This window comes from Echinococcus granulosus (assembly GCF_000524195.1).
Source record: "Echinococcus granulosus chromosome Unknown EG_S00034, whole genome shotgun sequence".
In the NCBI taxonomy this organism is placed as follows: domain Eukaryota; kingdom Metazoa; phylum Platyhelminthes; class Cestoda; order Cyclophyllidea; family Taeniidae; genus Echinococcus; species Echinococcus granulosus.
In genome coordinates, this window is record NW_020170414.1 from 701,208 (window position 1) to 717,680 (window position 16,473).

Here is a 16,473-nt window from a genome sequence, read left to right on the forward strand (position 1 = left end):
GAGATTTGAAAATGTGATCACAATAACTACCAAGTAAGGTGGGCCATTCGCCAATGCTATAGACCTACTGGGATGGGGTTATAATTTAGAGCTTTTCAAGGAAGAGATGAAAAACTATGATGGAGAAAGAAGTTCCATTTAGACTTTAGCATTCCCCAACACGACAGGCTTGCTGCGAATTTCTAGAAGTCTGGAAAAAAATCAGCCTTTCCCGACTCACATTTACTTCCCTGATTAACACATGACTCCTTAATGCTAATGGCAAGAGGCGATAATTGCGTAGTACTTAGGAAGCTGTTAGATAAATGAAAATGAGGCACTCTCTACCTTTTTTACGGCTGGGTTTTTTGATGGTAGGGTGCAAAATTGTATGAGATGAAGTAGAGCACTTTCTTTCGACTGACCCTTCCCTAAAAAGATGCTTCAATTGCACAAGTTTAAGTTGTATTGTGTTAAGTACATGTCAGACGTAATTGTTGACCTCCAGTAAGGGAACGGGATTGGCGTTGCGCTTGGATGTGTAGAACCAAAAATGGATTACTTGGGGACGGCTAATGATGCGTCAGTGAGAAGATGCATAAAATGGCTTAATCAAGTCTGCAAGGCTGTCTGTTTTTTTTAACTTGGCGGTTTTATTTCGTGAGTACTTAAGACACATCTACTGTACTTTTGCCAGCGGGCATGTCCTTTGGGCCATGTCAGTAGTCTCTCAGCCCCCGCCCTGGGCCTTTAGTACTACGACTTCGTCTGACTTCGGAAAAGGCTCGAGCTTCATAAAATCTACCAGTCAAAATATACTTTTGCTATCTCAAGACGCCCTAATATAAAAGGGAAATAAAAATAATTCACTTCGAGTTAACGCACTTTTCTGTGTTTTGCTAAAGTTTTGTGCAGTAAATGATAAATTGAAAAACGAATGTAGATGCGTAAACATTTTGTCGAAACGTTATGTAATACACTAGTAATTTGGTTAACTCTCATTTTTGGCAGCAGACCGCTTAGGACCCCGCCATTGTATCGCCGTCGGGCGGTCTAGGGTTCGGGCCATGACATTATCCTCCGAGCCTAACTGTATGCCAACACTACTTATGGTACCAGAGTATATTCTCTTCTTTAGTGTTAAGCGAAGCCTCGAGGCACTACTTTGGCGGCAGTGGAAAGCGAACTAGATCCTAAGGGACATCTACCCAGGTTTCTATTATCAAATGCTAAATTTTAACATGACGGAAGCAGGGTATATGCCGTCGATAGGAGAAGATGTGACCACAAATAACAGAAGGCTCCAAAATGTCGTCTACCTTCGGTAACTACCTCAGTTCCGTATTCTATAGGAATGCAATTAACAACTAAAGCGACACTAGTCGATAACCATCCGGATAAGTTCGTTAAGCAGCTGTACACCGTATATGGACATAGATTTCAACTGAGTGAACAAATGATACCTCCCTTACCTCTCTACTTGCTGGATAGGATCCGGATGGATATGTCTGGGCAGCGCTGAAGTAAAAACGAAATGGGAAATATTTTAAACCTCGTCCTTTGTTATATGATTCTGATCTTAGGCAAGTGTTCCTACGACTAACAATGGACATACGTTTAAGTCAGCACATTCCCCTTTCCCTGATACAGTTTTCAAACAGACCAAAACTCCAGATCCATTCAAATTTTCAAGGTGGATCAGGAAAGTTGCAGCCAAGTGTGTTCACAGTTGCATCGAAATTTATTGACTGGAACAGTTGGCCTGTCGGTGCTTTCCCTTCCAGCAATGATTATGTTCCGATGACTGAAGCAGAGGGTTGACCAAGGGAAGGCCCAAGGACAACACCCAAAAAGGGAGTTGGACTGTGCAACACTTTAGCTGCTTGTTTAACTCTTTGTTTTTGTTCGAATACTGTTTTTAGCCCTTAAAGTTTCTTCCCTATAGTAGTTTCCCTTTTCCACAAGTGCGGAGGGATGTGAAAGAAATTAATATGAATTGGCTCGATTAAGTTTTTGGAGAAAAATATTTATCAACGAGCAGATTTCTTTGTTCTAGCACAACTCATTAATTTTGTGGCGCCAAGTAACTACCTTGGGAATGAAAAGAGACGATACTGCAGCAGACTATGCATTGCCGACTCGCATACGGGCTGGAGGCTTCTGCGACGGATCGGAGGTCATAGGACCGGGCGGAAGTAAAGTGGCCAAGCGCTTTAGTGCCGTGTAACCGAAGGGCTATTTAGACAAACAACCGAAACATTACAATTTATTCAATAAATTTATGTGGACTGATTGGCTGGTCAAAATAAGTAAGTGGATAGGCAATTATTTTTACAAAGTTTGCTTTAAATGTTACTTAACCATATGCAACTTTAAATTCAGGCAAATTTAGAAGTAAAAAGAAGCATTTAAAAAAAATTAACTGGTTAATCTGAACTGCAGCAGTAGGCAATTGCAGTTTGCCGGAAATTTTTCAAATTTGAGCTAGATAATTTTAACAATTTTTGTTTGCGAATTCAAAATTTCTGCTTAAATACTAACAGTAGTAATTTACTCGGCAAAAGTAAGGCTTGCAACACTCAACAAAACTGAAAATGGTTAACTAGGCTTCTTTAGTTTCCTTTCTTTGACTGTGTATTTCATTAACCGTCCTCGGATTTTATGTCCACTTTTATCAAATAATGAGCGAGGAATTGTTAAATGATCAAAACAACATATTTGTATACTTTTGTAAACAATGCTGTTGAGTAATAAAAATAAGGAAGTGAATGTGCGATAAGGAAAGCTAGAACCTTTGCATTTGAAATTTGTGTACGACGTTAATGTAATGGGAATTTTTCCAATGAGATTTGTCGTTGGCAGCATTTAGCATATGTTAACGCTACTGGCTGACAGAATTAGTAGTATACATTGTAATGCATTTTATTTCTAACTGGGAGTCAACATTACATTCATACAAAATGGTCACGTTTTAGTCTGCAAAGTATCCATTATTTGTAACGGCTAAGGTTTTGACACCCGCCTTGAGGATAAGGGAACTATGAACACCCTTTGGATTGGCCTCATTTTTACACAACGAATTCTTGAGATTGTGGACCTACTAGGCGCAATATTCTTATGAACTTATGAAAAAATATTTCATAAAAAGACATATTGGTGGTTTTTCATTAAAGTTTCTTTGTATATTTTTTGCGTTTGCTCCTTTTAAAATCCTACTAGAGCGTGACGTCCCGACTTCCTTATTAGGGCTCAGCTCATTACAAGAAAGTGAGATGAGCACTTTACTAGAATGTAACGACTGGTTGAACCAAATGGTGTCATCAAAAGATTGTTGACCTCGGCGTTATGTTAGCTCTTCATGGTGGCGGTCGATTTACCTGTGAAGCAGACCCTGGCATCAACCAATGAAGTCTTCAAGATCCACAAAACACGATGAAGTCGATTTCTCAAGAGACTACCCAAGTTGTTTTTATTAATGCTGAGGTGAAAGCCTTACTCAGCTATCGCAAATATGGTAATTCCCTTTTGAATGGCATTTTCATGCATCTTTATCAATCAACATTCAAATGATACACCTCTGTTATTTATAGCACGCGGGCACGGTAGGTTTACTGAATTTTTAAATCCGCAGGATTCGAATGCCTCAAGAATGGCACTCAAAAGATCATGGAAACTATGTAGCCTCTCAAAATGTTGTACATTTTGGGGCATTCTTCTGTACTTCCGAAATTTGTGATGCCAAATCGCATGCTTAAGTTCACATGGAATACTTTTAGCTAACACGACAATGTACTTTTGGCCAACTTCAGGAAACCCTGCAAGAAAAGACCTAGAAATTGATTGTCTTTTCATAAAAGAATTGTTCCTGTGCGTTAGTTGACTTCTTTTATTTCCACAACGGACAGAAACCTTTAAACATTTAAAATGCTCGTCATTCTTCTGTTTAACACCACTCCCCTATCTGTTGCGCTGGCCTGTACCACCTACCCTTCTCGATTTGACCGTTAGAGGTTGTAAGTTAAGGAAAAATATCTCACCCAAAAACCCACTCATAGGAATTTTATTAGTGGTATAAAATAACTGAAAATCTTCGTAATTAATCCACATAACAGAAGGTGATTCGAAAGTGAATTCAAAGACCGCCAATTCGTCTTATTGGTCAGGTGAACACCAGGAAGACATGCGCTTCCCCAGGTGATCAGACAGGTACTTGATGAGAATCAGTTCAGGTTATGCCTGAACATACCGCTTTTTCACTGGCGAGGCTACAGCTTACAGTGCTCTGATCGTTTACAGCTACGCACTGAATCTCAAAGCGACCTAATTACCAGTATTTCCATCATAAAACTACCCACACTACCATTTCTCTCTACCACTCGTTTGTGGTTGCTTGCTGTCACCATAATGTATGCACCTTTAGGCCTCTCTCTCATTAACTCTTTTCATCCAGAAGTATGTCTCTTTGTAAGCCTTAGGAGTGTTTACTTACGGCAAACACATTCTTGCGTTGTCACATAGCACTGAATGTTGCCTCCTCAACTGCCGTTGTCATTTTAGGTCAGTCTGAGCAAACATCCTTCTGCATCACATGCATGTGAATTCCTCATTTTCGCCGTACTTATTCATATTCTCACCGTTCCTTCAAAGCCGTACAGTGAATTACCAAAGAACACCCACCCTTTATTTATTCCCCTTCTTCCCCCATTTCTGGATTAGGTAGACAGCAATTCGTTATGAAGCTGTGTGGAGAATGTCAAAGGTCAAGCAAATGATCGTGGCCACTCCCTTTATCCCCCTACACATCAAGTCTCCATATATGCTCTCAGTTGTGTTTCATTATAACTTGGCATGGCAAATGGCCCTGGGTAACAATACTAACATTATAGTCCCGGGGATAGGTATGTTTGAATTACAGTGAATAAGGAACTTTTGCAAAAAAACTTTCCTGTCCCAACATGCAAATTAAGTTTGGTGGTGTGAGATAAACAAGAACATGACTTCCTTCCGGCTTACAAATTACGCCTTATGCCTTCCCAAGGTAAAGTTTTCTACACGCTCGAGTTGTAAAGAGTTGAATTAAGTAGACAGACATGAATCATGATTTATTGGCCTTTAACAAGTTAATGGTTCTGCCTTCTGTCCACCACGTACACATGGAAAGTCTGGAGATGAAGTAATGCGTGCTTTAAAAGAGTGTGAATGGTGATGGATCATTTGGAGTAACCAATGGCAGGTTTGTCCGCTCAAGGGTGGAATATGAAAGGCATTTCTCACCATAGGTCAGTCATTTTTTTCTACAACGCAAGTGAAATAGGTAAGAGAAAAAAGTTTTATATCACAGTATGAAATACCCGTTTGTTTAGCAGTATCCACGAGTTTCTCGTCCTTGTTGAAGTGCATAAACAAACCTTATCATTGCACAAGTTAAACTTTATTGGAAGCGAGTGGTGAGCTAGTCCTGAATTTTCTCATTTCTACCGCCCTCCTCTCTCCTAAAATGAGCATTCGGAGGTGCAATTTGCCGCACTGACTGATGGACAACCTAGTGGACAAGAAGTTCCCACCAAATGAAGCCGGTTTAAGTTCATAAAGCAGACAACCTCGAATAACACCCATGAGGCGTTTAACCGAAATTTCATGCTATGAGGGTGTAACGTAGCAAATAAAAAGTAGAGATCAAAATAGGGAGCATCGCACCAGCAGACTGCCATATCAAATCTATGCCACGTAATACGCATATTTAAAAGGTTGTAGGCACTTCACCAACCCTCACAAGTTGTACTAAATCATTGTGGGGAGTTATTCCCGCTTTCGCACTAGTTTTTCTCTATCATTCAGTGCATAAGAGTACAAACCATGATAGCGAATATTTGGATGATCCATTTGCCAACTTTATATGGGATGACAAATAAAGGCAAAAGAATGTGTCATGAGGGGAGTTTATTACTGCATATTTATGGTATTTTACTTGTTCTTGACCTTAAGGTGATTAGTAGCCCACTTAAAGCCTACCTGCATGTGTTATTTACCGATCAGGCGAATGGGACAATAGTATGGTGCTCTGGGATGGTAGGAAATTTGATATGAGTAGTAAACGTCCAAAATATCGGGAGCGAAACTGTTTCTGGAAGAAGATGTAGGAATGATAAGCAAGGGTTTATGGCTAATTTGTCGTATTATACACACCTAGCCTGCAACTACTTCGTTAGTGGAGATGACAGGTGACAGCTTGTGGTGTTGCACGAAGGTTTAAGACCCGAAGTTGCTGATACTCGTTCTATTGGAAGATTTAGATATTTACAGCTATACAGTAAGGCGCTGGCTCAAATGGTGCAAACGTTTCAGGGGCGACCGTACGCCTGCATGTCGGTGACGATCTCATTGCGTTAAATTCTCTGACCAAATAGAGGAAGGAACGTCCTAGCCTTGACGCTTGGGATTAAGCAAGAGACGAACTGTTGGTTTGCAAGAAAAGTGAACAAAAAGCCATCATTTGTGTAAGTTCCCAAGTTCCAGAATTTAGTGCACGCTGAGTCCCAAGACAGGTGGACTGACTGTCCTGCGTGTCTGTTTAAGCTGTATCGCCAGATCTTTCAATACTTATGCTAAGTGTACAACTGGAGTAAAAGATCAGGTAGAAAAAATAAATACTACATCCCCTCTTGAAAGCTATTCTTCTATTTTATGCAGCGAAACGTTGTTGCCCAACGCTCTCGACTATTTGAAAGCTTTCACATTATCTCATCCAGTCAATCATTTCGTAAATCAACATGCTTTAATGAAATGATAAGATCTTATGTATTTTTAAAAATGTCAACGAAGCGTTGGATAATCAAACAGACATTTCATACCCGTCTAACAGTAGTACCAAGTCTTGAATATCAACGAGGAGAATTCCATATTTGTTCTCCTGCAATAAACCACATCTGTAATTATGGAATGCAACCTTAAGCTCAAAACAGCCTTCAAAAGGTGCATTTACGATTGGTTTATGAAAATCATGAGATTTGATTCTCAAAACATAATTACTGAAGTCCAGGGGTGATGGTGGTTAAGGTGTAACATTTATTTTAATTTCAATGTCAGAGGATAAATAAATAAACTAACTTGCCAACGCTGTGTCATGGAAACTGGCAACATTCTTTAAGGTTGTGGTAGTCATCACCTCACGACCTCTGTCGCTTGGATGCAAGGACACACTCCGGTACGTAGACTTGTCATGCGGAGAGGACAGCACCAAACCACACAGTTCTGACAAAGTTGTGACATTCTAGTCTGTGAATGATTCAAGCACTGCTGCAGGGCTAAACTGGTAGTCATGTTCTAGCCACGACTCACTCAGAGATTAGTCGCCCATGCCCCTGGATTAATAATTCTTTCACCGGCGACGCCATTTTGGCGGTGTGCAGTCCGTATAAGCTTCGAATAGACGTCTTAGTCGGCAGCCAGTGACTTCTCCCTTCTGGTAGAGCATTTCAAGATAAAACAACTACCCTATTCCTGCTAGTACAAACCATCTACTACAATATTAGGAAATGTTTGATCTAAATTTGCCAGCTGACTAGGGCAGACACAGTGATCTGCAAACTTTTCAGCTTAGTTTTTCTAAGTGGTAATTGCCCCCACCACTAGAAGAAATATTTGTGGCACAAATTTATGCATGTGTCCAACTTTGCGTTCCAAATCTATTTATTCAAGGGGATTTCCCGTTTCTGGATAGTCTCACACAAGTTTGTCATACTCCAGTGTGAATGCGCTACTTCCCCATTTCGGCGATATTATACCCGTAGATTTAGCTGTTTTCAATTTTGTTAGCTGTGTTCCGTCAACTGGAGTTTCTGCATCAGCGATTTTATTACTATATGCACTTGAATCGTCGTACCCGCTTCAAAATCAGAAATTGAAACAATTTGACCTATGATTCCTCCACCCTTTTCTTCCTTCATTGCGTTTTGTACTCTTAGTCTCCACATGCACAACCCTAGTTTGTGTTCTTCGGATCTAATCTAAGGAAAAGCTTAACTGATTTTACTAGTATTTCTTCGTTATTTTCTTTAGGACTCATCATGATCGACAAAGAAGAATGAAGGGTCCAAACAAAAATATTTTTCTCCGAGCCTCGCATTTATTTACCGAAGGTCGTTCTTAATTTTCGTGATTATGGAGTTTCCAGGCCGGCCATACCCATCGTCAACGCATTCGACAAAGTAGAAATTTGTACTAAGGCCATATTGTTTGCCTCGGTTAGCAGTTTCCCTAGGCATATTTGAGGCGTCCGGCAAGAGGAAGCGAACATATCACCTTATGAGCCAAAAACATTGAATGCAAGTTTTGTAAAATTTCATCCTGCAGATTGACCTTGCTATCCTTTCTTCCTATCACTTAGTTAGACAGGGCAAACAATGGGTAAGCGTACTTTTAGCAAGAGATTTCATAAAAGCGGTACTAAACAGAGTGGCAGCAAGAGGATGTTAATGTATGGAGGCTGGTACTTTTTCCTGAGCCAGTCCAGACACCACCAAATAAGATTGCAGGCGATTACTAATGTATGCATGCATTAGAGTGCTTTGAAACGAAACTTACAAAAGTATTCTGTCGGAGGAGACAATAAGATAATGGGAAACCTGGCCACTAGGCGATGAGACATTTGAATAACTTAAGCATTTCAGAAACAGAATCCCAAAGGGGTATCAGTTACGATGTATGTAGTGCCTGTCCTCAGCGTCTGTACCATACCTATGAACATTTAGGCAACGGAGGATCCAATCCTGGAGGCCTAAATCGCAACTTCATCCCAGTAGTGAGAGTTTGCAATTTCGAGAAATTAGCTGACGCTGGGTACTAGGGCAGGCGGACTGGCTGTTTCAGAATGATTAATTAACATTAATAAGTCTTTTTGTGTAGAAGCTTCCAGTCTTTTCGATTAACAACAGCAGAAGCTAGCAAATGCAGCAGAGGATTATGCAAAAGTACTTTCTTTTCCTCTCTAAGCCTAATAGACTGTTTGATTTGAATCATCGGTCCTAAATCACCATCCATGTGTGGTGGTACTTCTGATTGCGGGCTCTCATCCTTAAAAATGCGTCAGTGGGCTAAATGAGAAGTCATGCTGATGTCAACACAGTGGTCAGTGGAAGAGAACACCGAATAAAACAATGCATTCTAACTAAACGCAAAGGAAGGCAAGCTTAATAAGATGCCCTATTCGTACGTTTGGGATGGATGAACTGGGAAGCTAGCAGCACAGGTGAGATGGGTATGATGCATTAGGCGAGCACCTTTCTACGGCACAATGCAAAATCAGTTTGAGTATCTACCCTCCAGCCATGAGGGCAAATCATACCATGAAGGTGGCAGAATATAAGGGATTACTTTGTCATGTCCTCTGTTCCCGAATAGTAATAATTAATCCCATTTGAAAGATGTCAGTAAAGGTGTGTGCTTGGGCCCTATCAAGTAATCGAGACGGATGTCTCATACATGCCTTCGACTATGGGTAAGGTGACATTACAGCATGTACGTACTTGACTGCCGCCTGGTCACCGACCACACAAACAAGTTTTTGGTCTTGCACACCTGTGATTCCTGATTGACCTTGACCTTAGAGTGATTGTCAGCACGCTTAAAGTTTCTGTGCGTGTTATTGGCCAATCAGAAGAGCCCGATTCGAGAGTGGAATGTGGTGTGAAAAAGGAAAACTTCTAGAGTTCTGGAGTTAAAGGCATCTCTGGGAATGCTGCCCGACTCCAATCACATTTCATGTCATATCGGTACCCAGTTAGACAGACACTATAAAAAGTACACCTGGTTTCACTTTTCTTTTTCATTTATGTCTTTGGTCCATTCTCACATTATGCTAAGAAAATGGCTTATCCTCTCCCCATATTTCTTACATTTCTACTTAACATTGGGGCATTTTCTCATGCGGTTTTGCATGATAAACGTCAAATAACTACAGAGAGCAACTAAAAATATCTTATTTGTTTAAACACTCAACACTAGACTTGTGCAAAATTCACCTCCATTACTGTCTCAATTACTGTCCAACCATGCCTATGTGTTTGTCTAATGCTTATACTAAGGAAAGGTGATAAATGCTTCAGCAGTAAAAATGAATAGAAGGTGGGGGACGGTAGATGGGATTAAAGTGCGTTCCCATTCCTCACCCATTTTTTCTTTCCTCCCTCTCATTTATTCCAAAGTTTAACTATTCCCACGGCTTAGCTTTACTGCTGTACGATGTATGAACGGACATGTAGGAACAAAGATAGGGCTTTCTCCTGGCCAATTTCTCGAAAAGCTTTACTCCCAACTTTCGTGTTATTTTGTAACGAGCAAATAGATCACAGCAGCAAGTATTTGGTCTCCAATGCCTGAATGTTTCAGGGTAAATACTGCGTCTAAAGTCCATTATACACATACACGCAGAGATGGAGAAAGAGCAGTCCTAGTCGTCGTGACTTGGAGTAAAGCGTGTGTCGGAAGTGTGGGCAATGGATCCCCTGAGATAACCAGTGATATTCTCGTTCGCTTAAAGTTACAATCGAACTCAGTTTCACAGCAAGTCAGTCACTCAGACAGCCAAAAATGGCCAGCCTTAGTAGACTTACATTCTCCCAAAGTGTAGCTCGAGAACCGACTTAAACTCGGTTCATAAAACAGGCAGGGTCAAGCCATATTCAACAGATTTAATTGGCATTTTATGACATAGGTTATCAAAACATAAAACATCAAAGAGAAAAATAAAGAATGCTTAAATAGCGCTCGATGTACGGCAAGATCCCAAAGACGGGACGAATCTGTCGTGCTCTCCGCTGTTTCCGCATAATAGGTTGGGTGTGATTCAAGACTGTCTGCTTTGCGTAGCGAGTTTAAATAAATTCCAAAAGCCGTCAAACTTGTCGCTTATGTTCTGGAGAAGATGTCAGGTCAGGGCTGAGAAAGTACTCGGTTGAAATGGTCGAATTCCGGATTTCATAATTGTTTTCAGCTTAACTTCGCAGATTTCTGCACCTTTAAATAAACATTTTCTAAATTACACAAATCCCTGAATGCTCAGTAATCCTTCCAAAGACCATTTCAGGACCGCATATGAATAAGGAATCCTTTCGTTTAGAAATACACGCAAAACCAAACTCTGAAACAGCATGCTACTTTTTAGGTAAATAAGTAGGTTAAGTACTAAATTGGCTTTAAGATAGACCACGGCCCTCCAAATAAATGTGCCCAGAGTACATGAATGCAACGTGCAAAGGAAAGACCCTCCATTCCTAAGAATGAAAAACTAGATGTTGCTAGCAAGGTTAATGTGACAAGGAATTCATCCCCCAACTTGACACGAGTGATGCTACAACTGGTCTGTACTCACCTCAGCTAAGAAAAGGCAACCTAAGGAAGTGGCCATCGTATATCCTTCAGCAGCAGAACAGACAATAAGTTCCAAACCAAATACCTATTTTTCTTAACGTCTTTAATGTACATTATGTAAATGCTAGCTGACTGAGTGATTGGTGATAAGAATTGGCTTTTGTATTTCAACGATGGCAAAACAAACGAACACACCATCGGTTATCCCAAATGCTGCACTGCCCCTAATTCCGAGGCACGTACTACATTATCCCGAGAAGACTGCATGCTTTGTGTGCATGTGCGGTGGCCTGCTAACGAAATAAATCACTTGGCTTATTCTCACCTTCCACCTTTCCTTCATGGTATTTTCCTCAGTGAAGATACCCTTTTATTGGCAAGAGGTAATCACAGGACCGCTAGATTCCCCTACCCTCCTGACTGGCCAATAACAAGTACAGAGAGACTTTAAGTGTGCTGACAATCACTCTAAGGTCAAGGTCAATTAAGAATCACAGATATGCGCGAAAGGAACACCCTCGCTTGTCACAGATGCACATGCTGTACTGCCACTTTACTCATACCCGTCGGTGTTCACAAGACGTCCGTATCGAAGTTTTTGCCTCATTGAACTGGAGAAGTTCAAAGTCCGTTGACACAAACGCCAAACTAATCTATTTACTCCCGACTCTCTGGAAAGGACGTCTTTCAAAACGCACATGAGCTTTTCAGGGGCCGATTTCCTGCTATAGGCCTTGAAAATAATTTCTAAGACCCAATCATAGACTGTTCAAATGTTCCCAAAGCCTTGAAAAAAAAAACTAGAATGCATCACCCATTATTAACACTTCGTGACCCCAAAGAGAGCCGCCCTTCATTCTTACACAATTTCATTTACAAATAGTCTGACTGACTAGAATCCTAAAGCGAAATTGACTGTGGTCAGTACACAATCTCTACCTTGTCCTCCTCAAGCACTTGGTCGATTTGCAAGGTCTCTCGTTCACTTGACAAAAGTCTATGTCGGCATTTCCTTGGCCCCACTAAAAAAATTTGAACACCTCTGGGCCGAGAAAGCCACATAATCTTTGTTTTGAAAACCCGTCTTTGTTACATGAATAGTCTCTTTTTTTCCAAATAATTATCTATGATAAAATCCAATATTCGTTCCTTGCTGGTCTACAAAAATAGACAAAAATTGTTCCAGATCGCAGGGAATATGGCCTAACGGTTGGAGGTAATTTTCCTCCTTTTATTCAACTGACATGCTGTGCCCTTTCACCATAATGATCACGCGATGAAACAATGTGTCATGGTTGGCCTTTGAATTCTACGTGCATGGAATCGGATATTCACCTGGTGATTATCATTATGCACCCCTAATGAGTACATTTATTTGGAGGGCCGTGGTCTATCTTAAAGCCAATTTAGTACTTAACCTACTTATTTACCTAAAAAGTAGCATGCTGTTTCAGAGTTTGGTTTTGCGTGTATTTCTAAACGAAAGGATTCCTTATTCATATGCGGTCCTGAAATGGTCTTTGAAAGGACTACTGAGCATTCAGGGATTTGTGTAATTTAGAAAATGTTTATTTAAAGGTGCGGAAATCTGCGAAGTTAAGCTGAAAACAATTATGAGATGCATAATTCGACCATTGCAACAGAGTACTTTCTCAGCCCTACACTTGGTAGTGGTGGACACTTTTGGTCGTCAGCAAAATTGGGGAGTAACGTAAAACAAAAGCTTATAGGAAAGAAAATTGTTTTTCCAAATACTTTACTTCAGTTGCTCTTCCATCAACGTTTCTTTTGAATGGTCCTAGACTATAAAGAGGGTTAAGAGACAGAAAAATTCCTGTGACTTTTGTTTATCGGGGATACACAGGAGTGAGGATGGAGATTACCTAAACAGAACAGAAGAATTACCGGTTTGCCCACCTTTGTCTGTTGCAGGAACAGGATGAGGGAATGTGACGCTCTCCACAGTGCTTGCCCCTTCACAAACCGTCAAGGTAGATGAGGCAAGATATCATCCCCGCCTCAAAAAAATTATTTTGTTATTGACAATCTTTTATACCCAAGGCCAGGAGATTTTTTCCTTCAAAAACAGAAGAATCCGACAAGATTGATAAAAGAGCGGCATCTCAAGGTCGCCGCGACAAGCAGACAAAGTGACAAGCGTGACATGCCCTAATTGTGCTCTGCGATGTATTTTTGCAGTTTCCGTGTCATGCCAGACGTATTTTCCCCTATTTTGCCGTTTACTTTCTCATAGCTTCCCTTGGGTAGTGAATACTTAGGTACTCACGGCAAAGTGAGATTTCAGTGAGATGCATCCGACCGTTTGAAGGCACCTTTTAAAAGCGGGTGGCGGATTCGAGTTGATAGGGAGGTGGGAAAAATTTAAAACTCCGTTTAATTTTGTACAGACGAGTAAAAAAGTTAATGCAAGACTATTTTACCTACCTTCCCTTGATAGATAATTCAATCCTTAAGCGTTAAACGTGCCAAATACCCTGCTTACATATACCTTATTAATCCAAGGAAGTAGAAATAGCACTATTTGTTGTGTCAAAAAATCTAATGAACGGGAAGTGAATTCATTTGTGGTTTAAAAAAGCATCCAAAATATTTAACAACGTTGTTTAAATTCACGAGCTGTTATTAGGCTGTCAATACTTTCACCGTCGAGCGCCAGGTTCTCACCAATTCGAAGAAATTTTTTACCAACCATATCCCTGACTTCCTGTCAACAATATCACATTATCAACAGCGTGTAATTCTCAAAAACTCAGTTTTGTCACCTGAAAAAAAAAAAGATTTATTTTTGTTCATAACTTAAACATGAAGGCTTTTAATGCTTAAAGTGCTTAAAAACTTTCCACTTTTCCTTTGTTCTTGTTACATAAAACACTTGCGTTTTGACGTTAAAAGGCACCAAATCCACTATTGAGAGATGTGCAAATTATGTCAGAGTTTTTGTGCAAACATAAGTCTCACTCCTACTTCATTGTAATGCCTTAATAATAGGTGGCCTTTTGTTTTAAGTAGTGTAGTCCCAAAATTTAACTAAAGTGGCGAAAGTGACTTTTGTTGAGTCTTAACATTCTCAGGTGCTATGCAAAAGTACTTTGTGAATGCACATGAACTTCCACAAAAAATGTGCATAAGTAGCACCTCATGATCATCTTTGCTCATCTCGAAGGCTATAAAAAGCTACATAACGGGTTTTTATGGCCTCACAAGGCTGCCAGTTCATTCCCTCAGGCCCCACCCCTTTCGCCCCCCCCCCCCCTCCAACACTATTGTCTCACGCCCTCGAGATTATCATACGCAGATATATTTCGTTATATTTATGTCTAAGAGTTGACCCATCTGGTGCACTTTAGGAGGAACTATGTGTCTGGAAATGTGTTCTTCCTATGCAGACAGGAGTACGAAACAATAGAATTTTACTTAGTTGCCATGACGCAATTGTAGACAGGAGAATAACCGAATTTTATAGGAGCAACCAACCAACCAAACACAAAGGTCATCAAACAAAATTCCTGTATTTCTCAACTCTGCTACCACTCTTTTAATACGTGTTTAAGGATTTATCTCGTTTCACCCATCTGTGATTTAGGGTATAGAGCAGTCCGTAAGAGTTGCCGAATTATCTTAACTGACATAAACAACGAGCACCTTTTCCACTTTGCTATTTCTGTCGAAACTTCCTCGAAAGAAGTTTGCAACCTAACTCCCTTTTGCAAATTAAGTCGAACTGTCGCAGCTCCCAAAATCTACCTTAGATGGGAACAAAGCCTCGCAATTTCCGAAAACTGCCTGAAACGAACAACAGCATTCATCTTGGCACGCGTGCGATGTCCTGATTTTTTGGCCTGACCTCGGCTACATAATTATATGACACGTATGCTTTGTACCTTTGTTTCACTAATTTGTTGGGTACAGTGGTGTGTAAATGTAGATGTTATACTAAAACAATGGAAGAACACCTCAACGGTGGTGATCCACTTTTCTCCTAAAGACTGTGACTATAAGGGGAGAAAATGACCTTTCTGTGGTGTGTAAGGACCAACTGACGCAATGCGTGAAGATTTTTCTCTTTTAACAATGTGGCACATGTGTAGGCTTCATAATTTTCTTATCTGAGCAAACACGTCACACCCGTGTGACAGAGTTCATTAAAAGGAAATTATTTATATTCTAGCAGGAAAAGAGAAAAAAAGTGATCTATTTCAGGCTACAAAATGAAGCATTTGCTAAATGGTGGTCACCTTGCCTCTGGGACAGATTTTAGTGTTAAAAATTGTCAAATATATCTACCAAATTTGATGCATCCAGGTATTCTTTTCATCCACTGAAGCAGGATTATAAAGCAACTTTTCCAGTGAAAGAAAGGTAATTCATCGTTTTTCTCCACAATCTGCCATTAATAAAGTTTTTTCTGGCAGTCTTTTTTCAGGAACCAACTTCATTTGCGGACCGAATATATTATTAATGTATTAACGAGACAAGTTGTTCCACCCTTCCATTACCTCGTACAGCTAGATATTTGTCAACTGGCATGACTAGCAAACAAAATATGACAGTAAAATAGTAAAACAAGCAGCGTTTGCATAAAATCGGGTCTTTTGGATTTCCGAGAAGCACAAATTAGGAGGAAATACATGTATTTATTCATATAGTTCTCTATTGCAGTTATACACCCTCTCTAGCCTTGAACTAATGCTTGGAAAACAACTCCGGGACACTTTCAAGACATCCTGTTTCACTTAGTCATAAATGCTAAATAAGATGTAATTTCACTTCTGGTGAGCGTTTTAATTCTGACGTGAAGTGATGGACCCTATTTTCGTCACGCAGTGGTAAGATCCAGAGAGTCTCACTCCTTCATCTCAGTTCATCACGCAATTCTTACGGACTAGTCATGAAGTTTTCGTGGTATCCATCATGAGATAACATTGTAAAGTCTTATGTCTTTGCTTCCACAGGAAAATGTGTTCGTCGGCGAGGAGTCCTTAATCGGATAGACTTTGAACCCTACTTAACTGAGTGTTCACAGGAATTTCTATTGAGTTGTGAGCTGAAGGCGCCCAGAACTGCAACGACCGACCTGGAATTACTGACACCATTCAAACGCCACAA

The 16,473-nt window shown here is 40.3% G+C and overlaps 1 protein-coding gene across 1 annotated transcript; it reads left to right on the top strand. All coding sequences in view use genetic code 11, as the record gives it.

The window, feature by feature from the left end:
- Positions 1-9,401: 9,401 nt before the first annotated feature.
- On the top strand, positions 9,402-9,684 carry EGR_05026 (hypothetical protein; the record flags this gene model as incomplete). The annotated part of the gene is made up of 2 exons (XM_024494275.1): positions 9,402-9,475; positions 9,585-9,684. The coding sequence occupies 2 exons, from the start codon at positions 9,402-9,404 to the stop codon at positions 9,682-9,684; spliced, it is 174 nt and encodes a 57-aa protein (XP_024351369.1).
- Between the last annotated feature and the right edge of the window lie 6,789 nt (positions 9,685-16,473).